Genomic DNA, 18,694 nt, shown 5'->3' on the forward strand with positions numbered 1-18,694 from the left:
TAATAAAGTAGAAACGCTTCCTTACTGTACATGTAGATTTTTCACGTATCTGTACTTTACTTGAACATTTCGTTTTCTGGCCACTTTTTACTTTTACTACAACCTTTTACTTTTTTCCCTTACATTATCAAAACAGGCTAATTACTTTAGTTTATATGCATTGAAGGGGAATTACAGCGCCTTCCCAACATCGCAAGACTGATCTCAACCTACCAGTACATATGCACAGCAGACATAGCAAGGGGGAGCAAAACTGTGTTAGTGTCCCGTATCTGCAGAGATCATGCAGCCCTCTGCCTGGATTTTCTTATTCACTCAATTTTTGCGGTGCTTGGGATGCTTTACCAACTCAAAATGTTGGTATTCCACATCCTGGGAATGACACTCAACAATCAACTATCTTCTGGTGCATTAACAGACTGCTGGGTAAAATCCTACTGATTCCTCCGTTGAGTTAAACAGACTTTGAATGATATAAATATGACATGAGGTTCAGTAAGCTTTGCAGAAATGGCTGGTAAAAAGAAGTTGAATCTGTACTTTTGCTCGAGGAAAAAATGTGTGTATCATTGCCACCTCTGGTTAGAAACGAAGTGACAATGTGGATCATAAGTGTGAGGACAGAGGCGAGAGGTGAAGAGTTACCAACCTGAGAACAGAGCAGCATCACAAGCTCCACAACTGAAGTGCTTGACTTCATACACACCAGACCTGCAGCACAGAGACGCACAGCACAGTCAGGAGCCTCTCTTTCATTTTCTCTGACACACACACGCACACATACACGCACACACACACACACACGCACACACACACACACACACACACACCGCCGCAAGACACCAAAATATCATCAAAAAAGACACTGTAGTGTCAGTGCTTTCTGCTATTGTATACAGTCACTGCAGTCAGGTTTATAAAAAGCATGCCACAGAGAAGACAGGAACAAACAGCAGAGAGAAAAAGATGAGTAAGGAGAGGAGGAGGGAGAGGAGAAAGGAGGAACGGAGGGAGAAAGCAGCAGGAAAGTGAGGAGAGGGAGAAATCAACATTGAGACAGTGGATCACAAAAACAGGACGCCAGGAAGCAGGTGGGCAGAGGAAGGAGTGCATCACATTTAGTGGCATCTAGAACAGCAGCACAGTTAACGCTCAAACTGAAAGTAATCTGAGTAAAAAACATCATCTAGCTAGCTGTTGGAAAACGGTGCAAAATACTGACTTCATACCTGTTTGACGAATGAGTGAAGCAGCCAGCTCAAAGACACTCACTCACCCTCAGCACTCACTCACTCACTCACTCACTCAGTCACCCACTCTTTTGCTCTCAGTCCTCCTCGCACACAGACATCGCGGTGAGGGACAGTGAATGGGTAGACTCCACAGAGAGACGCCAGTTAGAGAAAAAGGAGCCGTGTACAGCACCTGTACCTTCAATGAGCAGCTCCTGCCCATGGCTACCCAGCAGCGTCCTGGACAGGAAAGGGGCGAAGTCCACAAAGATCTCCCTCAGCAGGGGGGCCACCTTCTCCAGAGCGCGCTCCAGCTTGGTGGTGATGCTGAGGGCGGGAAACAAGTAGAGAGAGAAGATGAAGGAGAAGAGTGGGAGTGAAGATAAAATAAGCAACATACAGATGAGGGTAGACGAGCACGTGGGGTAAAACCCTCAGGGAGAAGGAAGCAAGGAAAACATGCACGGAATGAGGAGCAACAGGTGAGGGAAAGGGAGGCACAGGGCGAGTGATGCAGGGGAGGAGAAGGCAAGGCAAGCCGAGAGACGGTAAAGAGAAAGAAATAGTAAAATGGACACAGAAGACACAAAAAACTTACAGAATCAAGGAAGATGTAGTGATGGTTTGGTATGGGAGCACTATGCCTGGGTTAGTAATGCTAAGGAAAGGTTTTTTAGACTAATCATTGAGCTAATCAACTTAGCGTTGTGGGATGAGTGAAGCTGGAAGTGCGTTACAAGCTAAACCTGCCATGAAACTGCCCTTAATTCAAACTGCACTAGAGAAAATTGTATACTTTGTATCTTGACTTCACTTTTATATCTTATTATAATTGTGTGTGATCATGTGCAGAGTAAGATTTTTCTAGGAAGTAGGGCAGGAGGAGAACAGCAAAGCAGACTAAACTACTGTGTGGAGCCATAATGGCAGTGAATTGCATGTTTTTGGCCTTATAAGCACGTCATTTTGACACAGAGCTGGGTAACAAGTGTTTACAAACTTTAATTTTAGCTCGATTAGAGTGCAAGATGAGAGACAGTTGCAAGGTTAAAACTTTGAGTTGACGTAAAGGGTAACTCCACCAATTTTACACATTAAAGTGTGTTTACAGGTCTTGGGGAGTACTACTTAATATGTAAAGAGGAAGCTGCATGTAATATCATGATCTGCCACTCAGAGACACTGCATTGTGGGTAGCAGATTTTGAAAAAATGTTGGCACCAGATTTTGAAAAAAGGAAGACGAATGTCTAGTATAACTCTGGTTCTGGTATATTGATTTTAATTGTCATTTCCTAACTGTGCATAATGAACCAAACAGTGTTTTCAAAACCTGGTGCCAACATAACTTACTAGCTTGAGCCACAAAAGGCTTTATAGTTATTTTGTCATGTATGCGGTACTACTTCTTAAGACCTGTAAATACACTTTAATGTGTACAATTGGTGGAGTTACCCTTTATGCAAACTTGTTGCTACTTGCTTGTCGCTGGTTAGTGTGAGAAGACGGCCATGCTGGAAGTGATTGTAAATATAACGTTATAAAGTTAAAGTTAAAAGAATAAACATGTCTGCCCTTCCTCCCATGGCATTCTGGGAACATTAAGTAGTGGCTGGGCATAGCAAGAGGGTGTGTGGGTGGAGGTGGGGCAGAGGAGGAGGAGGAGGAGGAATAGAGGAAGGAGGAGGAGTTGGGTGGGGGGTGGTGGGGGGGGTTCATGGGGACAGGACGAGTATCTCCTTGCCTAAAACACTGTCCTGCATCTCGGGGAGCTGCCTGGAAGCCTGCCAGAGAGCTAAAAGACTTGAGCTCAGGGGGCGTCTGACCGCTGCGCAGCGCACACTGCGCCACCTCACAATAGGCACTGCAATACAAACCACACACACACACACACACACACACGAACACACAGACACGCACACTGATTAAGGAGCACACGCAAGCACGCCTCCACTCCCTTACATTTAGAAGCACACACCTGCACAGATCATAACATACGGCCTAACATGTTTAAAGAGAGAGTGCATGGAAAGAAAGGTTACAGTACAAACTTATATATTAGGCCTTACTGTAATGCTTTTTTCCTAATTATCAACAGTGTAATCTTATATCTTATTAGTGACTGTCAGATGCCTACACAAAGTACGGTAACACAACTAAAACACATTATTTAGGTTTATGACAGTTTTATTTACATGTTTTCAAAATACGTACTCTGGAATCCTGTTGATATTGTAATAATCTACATTATACCGTAAGGGTGACATTAAAACACAGTTGCCATGTCAGGGATGAAGAGCAACATCGTGTAGAGTGGGTGAGATGTGTGGGAGGTATGCGTGCATTTGTGCGTGTCAGATAGCGTGGGTAAGGTAGTTTAACTAGCTCACTAGCTTGACATTTATCAGCTAACATTTGTTTTATAGAGCAGTATCGGCAACAGTATCCTTCTCAGTGTTGTGCATAAACACGCTAAAAGAGAATGCTCATGCAACGTGCACATTTTCTGTGAATAGTGAAAATGAATGTTTCCCTTTTCAACTAATGAACACAGTGGTTTTTTTTTTTACAGCAGCCAGCATTCTGACATGGCTTTTGGCAATTCAGATGCTGCCACCAGAACTGCCAAAGCCATTTTATATGATTATTGGTATTTGAAGGGTCACACAAGATCTGGGTAGCTCAGAGCAGTTCATTTAAAATGAAGAGGAAGCAATTAACGTGAACTAGTTAATTTTTTGGGAGTGTGGACTTAATTAAAATTTCAGGATTGTGAACTATGAACGTGAACTAGTTCACTTAAACCTTTGTGAACTGAAATTTGAGCCGGCTCTTGAGAAGTGTGAACTTGCACAACACTGATCCTTTTTGATGGCTGAACATGGAACTGGCTGTTTTGTGATTTTTCAAGTCATTTGTCACCAAGTGACAAATCAGTCAAATCAGTGTGAAGTGTGATTGGTCATTCTAACATGTCAGAACACTGTTTTGCATTTTTATTGCTTCTGACATTAAAAAAAAGATTGTAATGACTAATGTCAGGATTGTCACCTAGGCCTCAAAAAGTATGTAGATGCAACCCAGATGTTCCCAATTCCTGAGAAAACTTATCTAACCCTACTGTTTATTATCAGTATCATGACTGTGAGAGGGAACTTCTAGTGAAAATTCATTGGGAATGATGAGGACCTACATGAGAAGTGAAAGAGGGACAGGAATGAAGTGGAAAAAACGACGGGCACCCAAGAAAAACAGACAAATCAACGTGAAAACAAAAGCCAAAAGGAGGGAGAAAAAAAAAAAGAAAGAGCGGGAGAAGAGTGAATGGTCGAGGCGACAAAAAGCTTTGTGATGTCGGGAGCTCTGACCTCATGTTCTCCATTGTGTCTTCCGGCATGGGTGCCACCGTCTGCACCGCCGGCAGGTTCTTACTAGTTGCGCCGTTGACAAACGACGAAGAAGAGGACGAGGACGAAGAGGCAGAGTCTGTGGCACCTAGGCGGCAAGACAGAGTGATGAAAAATCAGACATGCATTACAGAAACATGAATCAAGCGTGACCTAACCAGCTTGCGGGATAACAATGAAGGAAATGTATTAATGTCCCAATCTGCTGCGGCCAAATTCAATTTGGATAGTATTTCACTGGACATGCTGCTGCTTGTCTGCTGGTAATGGCCCCGTTTGTGAAAATAGCTTTGCAATCAATATACAGAATCCATTCCAGGGAACAAATTCCTTCCTTGTCCATTATGCATGTATGATACAGTGCAATTTGTGTGAGCCTTGAATACAAATCCACTCTGCTACAATAGATCTGCTGAGTGCAGAAGCAGCACTGATTTGCATGTCAGCTGATGTGTATTTGATTCTTTTCTTGTTATCCTTTCAGCGTTTTCTTATTTAAATAGTGCTCCTGGGTCAAAACATTACAAATATGTGATTATTTCTTCATCTGCATCAAATGTGAGCTGTGTGAAAGGTGCACGGCCCAACCCAGGCTAGTTCACTGAATCAACTTTCCTGATACCCTTGCTGTGTTTTCCGTAACTGCACTGATCTGGTTTCTGCCCTTGAACCATTCTAAAAGTAATCATGAAAGGATCTGCGGGTGCTGTTGGTTCAGTTTGTTTCTATTCTAGTTTGTTCTGGCTGTCAAAGGACAGCAGAGGAAAGCATCAAAGAGTTTCTGTAGAAAGAGAAGAAATCCGGCCCCGCTTCATCAAGCAGCTTTTGAATCGCTGGAGGCCTTTCAACACCTTCGTCATACTGCAGGTGTCTGTCTGCTGCCTCTACTTAAACACACACTGAATAGATGCAGAGCTAAAATGTACGTGGGTAAAAATAACCAAAGGATTCAGTTTGGGAATTAAATTATTAGCGTGAAGTGTGAAGAAGGTTTCAAAACTGTACTATCTCTCACCTGTGGTGTTGATCATGCTCTTGGGTGTTGCTGTCGCAGCAGCAAAGATATTGGGCGTGCTGCCGGCAGTGGCTGCTCCGCTCGTGGTGGGTGTGCCCACCGTGTTGACTGACAGGCTGCCAGGCGGCGGCTTTTTCACAGGAACCACAACACTCCTGTAAGAGCCGGGACACAAATGCATCAGATGAACCTCTGCACGCACATGATTCATTATCGAATGCTCCTCGGTAATAGCTAAAACAATACAGAGAGCAGCTTCAGGTGTTTCACAGCTGTTAAACCTTTTGGTGCCAGTTGGGGCAATTCTGTTAAATGCTGTTGCATTGTGGAACACTATCACTTTATATGCACATTTAATATTTCAGGCTATGGGTCAGTTTATAGCTGGTGCTAACGGTTTAGACTGGATATCATTACTCTTAGTTATACATAAAATGTTTTATAAGACATCTCAGTTCAAGACATCACAGTTATGAATATGAAGCACAACACAGTTCATTTAGTTCCCTAAAATGCCAGTATGCAAAGATCCAAGTTAAATCAAGGGATGATGAGTGTTAAAATCTCAAAAGCGTTGTGACTGTTTAGGAAAACTAACAAATCTTTGTTTAAAAACACTCTTTGTGCTATGTATTAGCCATTCATTTCTATGGGCTGATGGATCTGATTCATCAAGCCAGTCTGCACGGGTCAGACAGACTGATACATCGGATAGACATCTTGGGGATTGATATAGAGCCATCCATGATTCATTATGCATATCGTCTTCAATCAATAACTCAGCTCTCAAGGACTGCCACAGGGCAGGATCAAGGAGACTAAGTGATGCACGGGAGAAAGAAGCGGGTCATCACTCAGCGGAGAGTCTACATGTTAAGAGTCTGGAAGAGAGTGGCTCGGCTCAGACTGTGTTTACGTCCTGGCACATCCAATCACTTTATAACTTAGCAAACATATTTATTTCCCTAATAGACTTGACAAAAACGGGAGAAAATGTAATAAACTGCGACTCAGTAGTGTTTTATAATCATGGTATCAGTGGCACTAAAAACAAATGACCCTTTTTTTGGTTTTCTATTGACTTCTCAATCACTTGGTGCACAGTAAATATAAAAAACTGCTAGCAAGCCATTGTGCTGAATTCCATTTTTTATGCTCCTCTTATCTGCATAATTGGCATTTAATTGCCTGAAAACAAAGTACTAAAAAACACATTGTGACTGCTGCCAAGTGAAGCACATTATGTGTGCTTGTAAATCCTGTAAATGCTACCATCCACAGAGCTTTGTTATATATGACAAATAGCAGTGTACTCCTATGCAGTAATAGCCAGACAAATCTATCAATTGACGGATGAGTCAGTTTGCACTGTCTATGTTTTTCTGTCTCTTGTAGGTCAAATGCTAACTGGGACTGACCTGTCGAAGGAGTGGAACTGCATGGGCAGCATCGGGTGCGTCTTCAGAGCAGGGTCTGGGTGATAGGGCGTCGGCCCAGACTCCTGTCCCATGTCCCCACCATCAAGTGGAGCTGCTACAAGGCTCTTCAGGATCTCCTACATTTCATGACATACACACAAAAAAATGTAAAAATCAGGTGACTACAGCACTCATGCTGCTGAGGCTATGAGGCGTTTAAGGGCTTGACTAATTCTTGGTTATTTTTCAACTTCTTAAAAAGGGACCATGAAATTAATAATTTTGTTTTCAATGTAGGGTTTGCAAAACACATTTTCCAGCTGTGAACCATGAATGTAAATGGGTGAGAAAAGTGTGCGAGCTTTTAAAGACACAGGACCTTATTTAACCTCACTAAAAGGAGCTTATGTGAAGAGATCTTGACCCATTGACAGCTAACAATACAGATGTGGTTGTTAATGATTCACAGGGCCTCAATAGTGTAGAGTCTCTATGCAGGCCTGGCATGATAACTTTCTTTTGTTGGATGATATACCAATGATATAATGATAACATGAAACGGGAGGGGTAAGTGAGGTTAACTGATTGCGGATGGCGTCGCTCTCGTCGAACAAAATAAAAGAATCTTATAAGTATAAAATGCTTAAATTGGTGGCCACATATACTTGTGAATGTTAATAAACATGGGACCATCCAAGTAAACTGTATGTGTGGGAGACAGTATGCGCAATAAGTTATCTACGGTAAAATAAGTGTATAACATTTTTTTTCGTGACAGGCCTCTCTCTGAGACTGGAAATTCATTCATGTATTAATACACTTCAAACTGGATGTAGAAAGGACATCCAGTACTTTCTGACCTGGCAGCTTGTGACTACTTGTGATTGGATTCACAAGTAGTCACAAGCAGCCCGGTCGGCATGGGGGGTCACACTGACCCACCTTGACATTGATGCCTTTGTTTGTTTGGCTGATGCTGGAGATAGACGAAGGCGGGGCTTGGTTGGAGTTGGAGCTGGAGCCGGGGTTGTGGGGAGAATCCAGAAGACTCTCCTGTGACCTTCTAACGTCAGACAGGCTACACAACAGATCTGTGCCTCCTCCCCCACCTCCTCCCATGTCTCTGTCTCTGTCTCTGTCTGTCTCTCTCCCCACCAGGCCAAGGCCGAGCCCCAGGCCCATCTCCGAGCCGTTCAGGGACCCGGCCACGTGGCCTTCCTCTCCGATGCCTGAGTCTGTGTGGGGGAGGCCGGCTCGGGGTGAGTCGTCCACTGGGGTGGGGGTCTGCTTATCGCGGTCGGAGAAGGCTGTGGATGGGTGTTCTGGAGGGAAAAAACAACGGATGCAGTGTGATTTTATGATGTTCAACAGTGATATAACGTCAACATAAGGATGATTTATTTTTGTTTAAAGCATCGGCAAGAAATTCCACAACACACTGTTTGTAACATTTTTCACAGATGTTTCCTCATGCTTGTAAGCTTTTATTTCCCTGTCAACTAATTCACTTCTTTCTTCCTTCTTCTGTCTTCTTCCCCTAATTATCTCACATTCTTGACAAAGGTGTTGTTGTATGCCTGAGGCGTGTATTCACTATGTCAGCATTACAACGATGAGTCACCACTGCCTCATCCAAGATTACACTCTCATATTGAGGATACTGCAATAGGAGAAAAAACAAGAATCACCTGTACTGGTTGGAGAGTTGATCTCATGGCGGATGCTTCTCCCTGATAGGCTGGTGGACCTGCCAATCTCCCGCTGGGGCTCCAAAATGTCACGGTACTTAGAAACCATGAGGACTGAGATAAAGTAGACGACTGCCAGCGCCAGAAACTGAGCCTGCTTACTGTCATCCTACAGCAGAATAGCACACAAATTAATTCAGAAAAAACCTCTCTTTGCACTTGTTCCCATTTACATACTGTATATACTAAGAACACACACACACGCTTACCACATCTCTGAAAACCACGGCTCGAAGACGATTGATGTCTACATCCTGCAGGAGCCTGTCTGGATCCTGCTATATATGGAAAGCAGAAATGTGCTGTGTCATACATATGCATGTTTCTGTGTCAGAGTTGTCAGCGGGATGTGCTTTCGATACGTGCGTATGTGTGTGTGTGTGTGTGTGTGTGTGTGTGTGTGTGTGGTACCTTGCTGGTGGTGGAGGCACTGTGGAGGCTGTCCTGTGACTTGCTGCTGGTTAAGGAGGACTTGCAGCTCCGATCTCTTTGCCTCTGTCTGCACTCCAGGCAGTTCCTCACAGCCACGCAGCATACTGATGGACACAGAGAGAGTAAGATCAAAACATGTAAGTATTATGGACTGAAAGAGGCTATTTTTGTTTCTACATAGATTCTAAAATAAGTTGAAAAAAGGAAAGCTGAATATAAGATGACGTGTGTAGAAATCCTGCATATTGTTAATTGGTGCCCTGTTTTTTTGGCTTCTTCGATTCACTATAGACGCACAGATTTTTAAGAGTATATGCAGTCATCTCCAAGACCAATAACTAAAATCTGAACATGAATTGTACCTTCTATATATTGGCAAACCTGAACGGGATAAGCAGGTGTGCAAATGCAAAGAAGGAATAGAAATCAAAAGATGCAACAATGCGATACATTTTCAGCGACTGTCAGTAGTGGAAAGAGTTCTAAACCTTTGTAGGAGTACAGTGACATCACTGATATATTACTCAATTACAAACATTATATACAGTAGCAGTGCTGTACCATTGGAATATTTAACACTTATTCTAATATGAAACGAAACGCTTAGAGTTGCTTTAATTCAAATTCAGCACCCAGTTATGATTTTATATGTAGCTGTGTAGGTTAAATAGTGTAATGCATACTGCAATACAAGTAACATAACAGACTTTAAGTAATACAAGATAAAAAAAAACTTATTATATCAAATTGAGTAGATGTACTTGACGGGTACTTTTTCCCTTACAAAGACAGGTTAGACTGCACTTTTTTGGATAGCTAAGGACTCGACTTGACTTGACACAACATGTGACTTGGCTTGCCCAGGAAAAAACAACTTGGCACCTACTTATGACTACATAATATGAGTCACGTGTCTGGCCAGTTGACAGAAAATTAACCTCAAACAATTTCTGTAGTGATTCATTTGGCAAAAATTGCATTTGCCTTGTTTCCATCAGCATTCTTATGTTTAAATATGAAACACGGCTGCTCCTCTCTGGTTTGTATCATTGGAGATTTTATATCTTTGGGTTTTAGATGAAAAAAAAAGATGCTTTGACATCTTGCAGACTAACCGATTAATCAAAATAAGAATCAATAAATAAATCATAATGAAAATAACTGCTAGTTCCACAAGCCCATGAAGCTGTCAAAAAGCAAACGACGGAATGCATCAGACGAGCACACACCCAGGCGGAGGCACTGCCTCATCAACCCTCCCGACGACATGTTCTTCTCCGCTTCGATCTCGCTGAAGTTGAGCGAGCTGGCAAACACCAGGACGTCCACCATGGCCATGAGGCGAGACAGGAAGGTCACCGCCGTCTCTGAGGACATGCCCTGTGTCGCCTCTATGTTCTCCAACTCCGTCTGGGAGAGACGGGAAAAACACACACACGCTCGCAGGTTATTCAGTGGAAATTTGATGGAGACACAAAGAACTGGATGCGTTCTCACTGGTTTTCAGAAAGGTTCTGAGGTACACTTCTTTTCTTTTTCTTTAAGCAATAGAAATAACTAGGGCTGGGCGATATGGCCATAAAATAATATTGCGAGATTTTTTGGCTGGGTTATATTTTGAAATCTCCTAAAAAGAACTTCTTGAATGCCAGAACCGGATGACTATATCCAATATCACAACCATTTTTGCAACTATATGTACTTTCAAAAACTATTAACACTGATAGTTTTTGAATAAATAATAATTCTACTAATACTAGAACAAACAGAATAGTCTGGTAAGTTTAGAACATATTTTGGCTATAAACTGTAATATAGCCCTTAAAACCTGGGAAAGACAACACTTATGCCATATCATAAATAAAAGGTATAGTCTCATATCATGATATCGATATACAGTGTTACTGAAATATTGCCCAGCCCTAGAAGTAACCTATATAAAAAGGTATGGAGCTGTGTATTACATGAGCATGACCGCAACAGTCATGGCTGGTTGTACCAAAAAACAGGAAAGGCAACCTTCGTGTATCATGCTGGTTACGTGAAATACATACTCATATGATGAGATCTGGCAACATGAGGTGTTCTACACAACACAGAGGAGGTACAGCCCGATGACACACAGGTAATGGGAACAGTGGGAGTGTGACAGTAGCTGTGTGGCCTATGAGCAATAACAGTAGCAGTGTACGGCTAGTCTGCGATCTATTTCATACTTCATAATATTAAACAAAGTCCCCTTTTGTTCACAAAGAAACAAATTTACAAATTTTCAGTTTATCTGTATTGAAAATAAATCTGCAGGCAGCATAGCAGGGGTTGTCTCTGCTTCAGTAAGCAGGATGTGAAGGGCTGTGGAGAGTCGACAAAGTGCAAGGCTCGTCGGAGCGAGTGAGCACGGACATTTGGGGGAAGAACAGACACACAAGGTGAGGACAGAAGGGCTTGGGTTGGTGCTCTTAGCTCTTCTGGTGATGGTGGGAGCCTCAAGCTCTTTACGCACCTCTCCCCCTTCGCCTCCTCCCCCAGGAACAGGGGTCACCTCCTCTCCCTTTGACCCCCTCTGGGGTCCGGCTCCTCCTGCCTTCTTTAGTGTTGATACAAACGGGACAGGCTTAGCAGATGCAACCCCCAAGGATTTTTGGAAAACTCTCATGCTTTTACTATCATAATATATACGATTTTCACCTCTAAATGTATCTTCTCACTATAATTTCTCTTGGAAATCCACCTCCTGACCTCTATTTTAAACCCCCTTATCTGTATAATATTCTGAAAGTGTTAGAATATTATACAAAGTGTATCTAGTTCAATATATCTAGTCCTAGTAACTGTAAGAACTAGATACACTGTGGCAGAGAGATCAATGCATACTCACAGTAGATACAAACAGTATAAGGGGGAGTATTGATTAGCAGCAAAGGAGCACAACAAATAGAAACACTATGGATGTCAAGACAAGCAAGGTTAAGTGTCAGTCACAATGGTAAATAAAACAGAACAAAGGATTAGTAGAATAGAAAGAGAGGAAGAAACTGCAACTTACAGCGTTGGCACTACTCTTAGAACTCTGCACATGCAAAAGAACAGACAAAAACAGAAACGGAAAAGACAAGAAGTACACAGAATACACGAAACACAGAGAGGAAAAGGAAAAAAAAGGAAGATTATTAAAATAAATAGATCATTAAACTATCAAATTAAATAGATTGTTAATCAAAAGGATTAGAACAAATAACAAATAAAGGTTAAGATACTGTGCAAAGAAGTGTTAGATTGACAGATAAATATACGGAGATACGGATGAGAGGAATCCAGAAAATGTTCTTTAAAATTTTAATCAGTTTACCCATTTTTTTCTTTTTTTTTATTCAAGGCCAAACTAAACAGAACTTTTGCAAGTATAACCTTAAACACTTAAAGGTTTATGAAGTTCTGATCTATCATTTTTTAGGTTTAAAAAAAGACCTATTCAATCATGGAAAATCAATGCTGCACCAAGCATGAGGGGGGGAATCAAAGTCTGTGTTACGGGCCTACAAAGCAGCTGTTGACCTGCAGGTTTCCCTCCTACCACAGAGGGGCAGAGTAGAGCCACTTACAGAAGGGGAGGTGGCGGCAGACAGAAGAGGCAGGATGCCTCCACAGGCGATAATGATGTTGTCCACCATCTGGGAAATGAGGTGGATCGTGTTGTGGACAAAGATGATGTTCTCGTTGCTGTTCACAAAATCCATCACTGATTTGGTCGAGTGGCTGAAATGCAAATTCAGAGTTGGAATGGAGGTGGAAAAAAACTCTGAGAAACCACATTTCAATTATCTTCAGTCTATTCTAGAATCATCTTATGATGAAAGATCAGGCTATTACAGTTACGAAGCAGAAAGCTGTGTGTCTCATCATCAGGGATAAAATGTATAAAATGAAAAATTAGAGTCACACAGACTCACCTCCTCCACACGTGCACGTCAGTCTCCAGGGCAAACAGCAGGTCGGTGAGCAACCTCTGGTGCATCGGAGACCACTTGAACTCTGGGATACGGAACATGGTCGTGCGTGGGCCAGGGCTGAACTGCCGGCGCTGCTCCTCTGTCATGGGCATGCCCCTGAAACCCAAATCGACACGTAGGTCCCGCTCCAGCTGGGCTGCAGTGCGACCGTGGAGAGCCTGCAACATGGTAGGGAAGGGGGGGGTTGGGTCAGCCAGCACAGTACATCTTGTACTACTGACATATGAAACTTGGCTTATATATAGTCCTGAAATTGAATTTCATTAGAGAGACCACAAAAAACTCAATGGGATTCTTTTTATTCTGATAAACTGTCCCCAGGTCAGGTCAGCCACTGACAGGTCACGGTGTGTTTTTGTGCGAGGCAGTTTCTCCACTGATGTCGAACATGTTTTCTTACATTTGGACAACAAGATCTGTAGGTCAGGCCGTCTCAGCTGCACTTTTTACTTTTATCGAAAAATTGCAGCCTCTTGCCATCTGGATATTGCACTTGACCATAATGCAATTTTTTAAATGAATACTTTGATTATTTGAGTATCCTTAGTTAAAAGACAACAGAAAAAGCACCCACAAATGATCCTTGGAGAATGTTTTGCTGTATTCCCTTTTTACTGTCTTTTAACTATTACTTGCCAGCTAATCATACCACTGTTATCAGCTAGAAAGTAATAATCAAAAGTAATTACAGTAAGTACTTGAGATACTTTTACTTTGCTTGAGTATTTCCATATTCCACAACATCTCAGACTCAAATATTGTACTTTTTACTTCTCTCCAAGTATTTGAAAGCTTTAGTTGATTGGTATTTTACAGATAAGCACAAAACAAACATCATCAGCATTAGTTTGGATACCATCATCCTTTGGCAAATGTCTGTCTACATACAACTTGTGCGCTGCTAAACTGCCCTGTGTTAGTGTAATGAGTGTTGCCGTTAGTACTACTGAGTTGTTTCTCAGATCAGTGTCTGCTCATGCTTGTCTTTGCTCTTATCTGTCCTTGCACATGTCTGTTATAATGAAGCTGGACATGTGTGCTTGCTTTTGTGTGCTTGTTGTTATGTTTGTCTTTTTTCGTCGTTGCAGTGTGATTTGCTCAGCTTTTATTGCTGTTTGCCAACGCCAGGGACTACGGATAAAAAAAAAGCCTCTTGGCTAATTCTGGTAATGTTTATAATACTGTTCATACCCTGAGAAATACACTAGATAAATAAATAAAATAAATTGATTATTGGTGAGTCATTGTTTGTTAAGCAGCCCGGCATTATACTATGTATTTAAAATCTGCTTCATGAGCTGCAACATTCATACATGCTAAATTAAGAAATGAAGCATTCTACATGATGAATACTTTTACTATGGGTTCTGAAATTACTGGATATTCTGACGCTGATACTTTTGTACCTGTAGTCAAGTAACATTTTGAATGCAGGACCTTAGGAGACTTTGTTCGCAGTGGTATTGCTACTTTAAGTAAAATATCTGAGTGCTTCTTCCATCACTGGCTACTATCATGTGTCTCTATAAATTCTGATAAAGAAGTATAGGAAAATAATTAATTCCACTCTCTAAAACACAATATGAATTGCAGCCACATGAGACCAGTACAGCAGGTACAACAAGTACACAATTAGCACACCTGAGTGGTCGCAGTAGTCTGGATCTTCTTTGTGTCCTTGTCTTTCCCATCATCCGACCTCTCTGTATCAGAGGTGGTGCTGGCTGTGTCTCCTCCAGTCTTCAGCCCTGCGGCCTCACCCTCTGCCCCCGATGTGCCCTCTCCCTCTGGGAAGTCTGGTCTCGAGGCTCCCTGGATCTGGGCTTGGCTCTCAGCCTCAGCGATGGAGCTGATGTCAGCGAGGGGACTCTGGATCTTGAAGGGCCCGTCCTCTGGTAGCTCCCCAGAAGTGTGGCTCTGGGTCTGTGTTAAATCCGAGCCACAGCTCGTCATGTGGGCCAGTAGGCTGAGGTCATCGCTGGCGCTGGTGGTGGAGTGAGCTGGGACGGGGCCGGATGGAGTAGGCTGGTCTGGGCTCGGCAGTACGAGGGGGTCTGTGGCTGCCAGAGCTGGAAGCAGTTTCTCGTCAACCTGGAAGTGATAATTTTTGTGTAATGAAAAACATAAAAGAACATTCAGAGAAGTCTGCAGCAACAAGAGAAAGACCCAGAAGTATTAGAGATGTAACAGTGACTGAATCGTGGTGCAATATTTTAGATCAGCAGGGGAACAATTTTAATAATCTTCAGTAAACATCCCACCTTGCTGAAGAGAAATCCGTTGTTGCTCGGGACGCTGTCCTTCTCGTCAGCCAACGTGATGAGCGGGCCCATGTTTCCATCATCTTCCAGGGTGACTCCTGAAAGCCCGAGGCTTGACCCAATCCCGACCCCTGAGCCTGGCGTGTCATCTTTAGGCGCCAGATTCCCATTTAGGTTTTGAACAACGGCGCAGTAAGCACTGTCCAGGAGAGAATCCACCTCCACCAGAGGTCCGTTCTCTATCCCACCCCCACCTCCACCACCTACACCTCCACTAAGGCCTTCTGGAGACAAGTCCAAGTCATCCAACTTCACTTCGGTGGCCTCCACCTTCTCTGCTTTAATATCGACCAGAAGGTCGTGGACCTCCACCCTCACCCCCGGAGCGGCGCTCTGCTCCCCGGGTGTCAGGGCCTCTCCGTTGGGTCTTTTCACGGCGCCTTCAGCGAGGAGGTTGCGCGAGTCCCCGCCGGCGCCCTCGCTGTACTCGGCCTCGCTCTCAGGCGTCTGCGTCTGCGAGTTGTCGTCAATCTCCAGGTTGCCGTTGACGACAGGGGCGGGCGTGGCAGAAAGCCCAGAGATGGTGGACACAGAGCCTTTCTTCCCCTTCTTCATGTTTTCCTCCTCCTGCCGCTGGTACTCTTCGTACATCTTAGCCAGGTACTCTTTATGGGCTTCGTAGGTCACCTGTGACAGATTGCCGGGATCTTAATTAGTGACGTGATCAGAACAACAGCGCTAGCAAGAGTTAACCTTCACATCAGTAACTTCAGCACTAGGTAGTCCTTATGGGGCTCATGGATCATCAGTATCAAATGCCACATGGATAAAACTGGGACACCAGCCTAAGGGGGCTATTAGACCCTCATCCATAATGCCCCCTCGCTTCATCACTGCCACAAGAATATGGGTGAACTAAACTTCCACCAGCGAGCAGAGAGGCGATCACAATCGAAAATGGTATCGATTAAAATATGTGAGTCATATGTCAGCATGGTGCTGTATCTGGGCTTCGCAGGTCAGGTTCAGGTTTTTTAAGCCTCTAAATGAAGCTTAACTTCACTTCGTGGTGTTTATGTTAAATAAAGTGATCACCCCCAGTTCACCTTAAAAATTGAAAATAGATATTTTTCATCTCATCCTTCAGGTGTGTTTTGGTGTAAGCTGAAGAATTTTGGAGGGATTTCTGCCTTCTTTCAAAAATAATGAACCTAGATGGCACTCAGAAAAAAATACATTAAAAAAAAAAACTCTTTCCAGAAAGCATGATCTGGTTACGCAAAATAACTCACAGGCCTGGTTGTGAGCACTTTCATGCACAAGTTATTTTCTTTCCACACGCCATCTGTATCAGCACGCAGAAGGAGGCATGCATCTACTAATGGACAAGTGGCCAATGCTTCATGACAGCACATGAATTGCATCCTCCTCAGGCTGAGCTGTAACACTGGCAATCTTAGTTAGCTTAGTTACAGAGCCTTCCGTCCATGAATAGATGCATGCTTCCTTCTGTGCCATGACACAGTTGGCAGGTGTGGTTCGGAATAAAGAAAATTGCTCCTGCATGAAACTGCTCACAACAAGTTCTCTGGATTATCTTTAGTAACCAGGTCATGATTTCTGGAAAGAGACATCGCTGTCGAGTTTTTCAAGCGCCAGCTCCTTATTTCAGTTGCTTGTTTTTTTTCTGTCTCTCTCTTTATCTTTGTCTGTGCGTGATTTCTTTTTGCTATGTTGTACTGTTTTGCCTTGTTGCTGGTGTCCTATGTTATTTCATACTCCTACTAGGAAATGCACAAGTGTAATTATGGTGTAAATGCTGATCACACTGAAAACACAATAAAAAAAGAGTTGTATCTCAAGTCCATTACAGTCAGTATCCCTATGCATTAGTGCACCTCGGCCTCGCACTGTATTTCACCACTCACAGATCACTTGTTTGGGTCAGAGATTCAGCGTAGGGATATGGAGGTTCTATGGTTGAGAAAATGTAGTGCCAGAGCAAAGGGCAGTCTGAGGGCGATGTAAAGCTGTGTGACTTTTCTCTTTACTTGAACTGATATAGACAAGTGTGCATTCCGTTCTTACCTTGGAGTGTGCAATGGACAGGGTATCAACCCAGACCCTCCACCCTCCCCATTCGTATTTGATAGCATGGTAGAGCAGGATCCTAAAGATGTTGTACACCATCTCGGTTATTTTCTGCTCCTCGGGGTTCTTGGGGTTGATGTACCCGAGGGAGAACATCCAGTCCTGCCACACGGAGCACTGCAGCAGGCAGCTGGCACACAACACAAACAATGCATGTGAGCTGGGCTGCTGCACGCGCTGTACGAAACAAATTACATGTAGTCGAGTAAATGAAAGTGCAGTCAGTTTGGGTGCTCTTACCGCCGGTTCTCGCGGCTGTTACTGAAGAGTTTTATCATGTCGGAGAGAAACAGTCTCCTGACTTCCATCAGCTCGGCACTGGGAGAGGAGTTCTTCAGCAGGGTGGCCACTACCTTTAAAATCACTGGAAGGGAGAAAAAAAAAACAACAACACATCAGTGGGAGAGACTGAGGAGGGAGAGAGAGCAATAAATATGAGGGACAGGAGAGAGCGAGGTAGATCAATAAGTGGGAGATGGCAGCAGCAGCGTTGATGTCTGAAAACAGGCTTTGTTGTTTGTTTACTCGCATTAAAACAACGCTGCATTATTGGCAGACCAAAGAACATAGAGAGACAGACAGATCATGCAAGCTACAGAATTTTTTCTTTTTCTTTTTTTTTGTTCTTACTGGGATTCTGGATCTTGACGGTGGAGTCGGGCTCAGGATGGGGCTTGTGAACCACCTGAGTGCAGACCTGCTCCGTCAGAATCTGCACAGAGAGACAGACAGAGACACATGGACAAAAGATGAATGGCCGCTGGTTAAATGCCCCGGTGATCACAACGCAGAACAAGATTGAAAGGGCATCCCTCCACGAAGACCACCGAAAAACTTACCTCATACAGAGTGTTGTAGGTGGTGATGGAGACGGTGTTGGTGTGCATCATCAGCCTCTCCCCCAGCAGTGTGAACAGGCTGTGTGTGTGCATGATCTCCACCTTCCTTCTGCAGGAAAACACACACACAGACACATGGACAGATTTGCCACTCATGAGAGAATTCATGACAGTCGGAGCTG

The 18,694-nt window shown here is 43.4% G+C and overlaps 1 protein-coding gene across 14 annotated transcripts in view; it reads right to left on the bottom strand.

Moving 5' to 3' along the window:
- The window catches only part of nbeaa (neurobeachin a), a 106,281-nt gene that overhangs the window by 16,659 nt on the left and 70,928 nt on the right, over positions 1-18,694 (bottom strand). For 2 of the 14 annotated variants that reach the window (XM_037119891.1, XM_037119894.1), the window contains exons 18-37: positions 18,513-18,621; positions 18,304-18,385; positions 17,914-18,037; positions 17,611-17,803; positions 15,523-16,209; positions 14,903-15,352; positions 13,202-13,419; positions 12,854-13,007; positions 12,298-12,321; positions 10,481-10,661; positions 9,231-9,355; positions 9,029-9,097; positions 8,760-8,928; positions 8,014-8,393; positions 7,072-7,208; positions 5,654-5,808; positions 4,600-4,726; positions 2,976-3,095; positions 1,426-1,559; positions 650-711 (exon numbers count right to left, since the gene is read on the bottom strand). In XM_037119891.1, coding sequence (XP_036975786.1) covers positions 650-711; positions 1,426-1,559; positions 2,976-3,095; positions 4,600-4,726; positions 5,654-5,808; positions 7,072-7,208; positions 8,014-8,393; positions 8,760-8,928; positions 9,029-9,097; positions 9,231-9,355; positions 10,481-10,661; positions 12,298-12,321; positions 12,854-13,007; positions 13,202-13,419; positions 14,903-15,352; positions 15,523-16,209; positions 17,611-17,803; positions 17,914-18,037; positions 18,304-18,385; positions 18,513-18,621 — 3,700 coding nt within the window. The remainder of the gene's footprint in view (positions 1-649; positions 712-1,425; positions 1,560-2,975; positions 3,096-4,599; positions 4,727-5,653; positions 5,809-7,071; positions 7,209-8,013; positions 8,394-8,759; positions 8,929-9,028; positions 9,098-9,230; positions 9,356-10,480; positions 10,662-12,297; positions 12,322-12,853; positions 13,008-13,201; positions 13,420-14,902; positions 15,353-15,522; positions 16,210-17,610; positions 17,804-17,913; positions 18,038-18,303; positions 18,386-18,512; positions 18,622-18,694) is intronic. The other 12 variants (XM_037119900.1, XM_037119899.1, XM_037119905.1 and 9 more) reach the window with 10 other exon arrangements.

This window comes from Acanthopagrus latus, chromosome 13 (assembly GCF_904848185.1).
Source record: "Acanthopagrus latus isolate v.2019 chromosome 13, fAcaLat1.1, whole genome shotgun sequence".
NCBI classification, from domain to species: Eukaryota; Metazoa; Chordata; class Actinopteri; order Spariformes; family Sparidae; genus Acanthopagrus; species Acanthopagrus latus.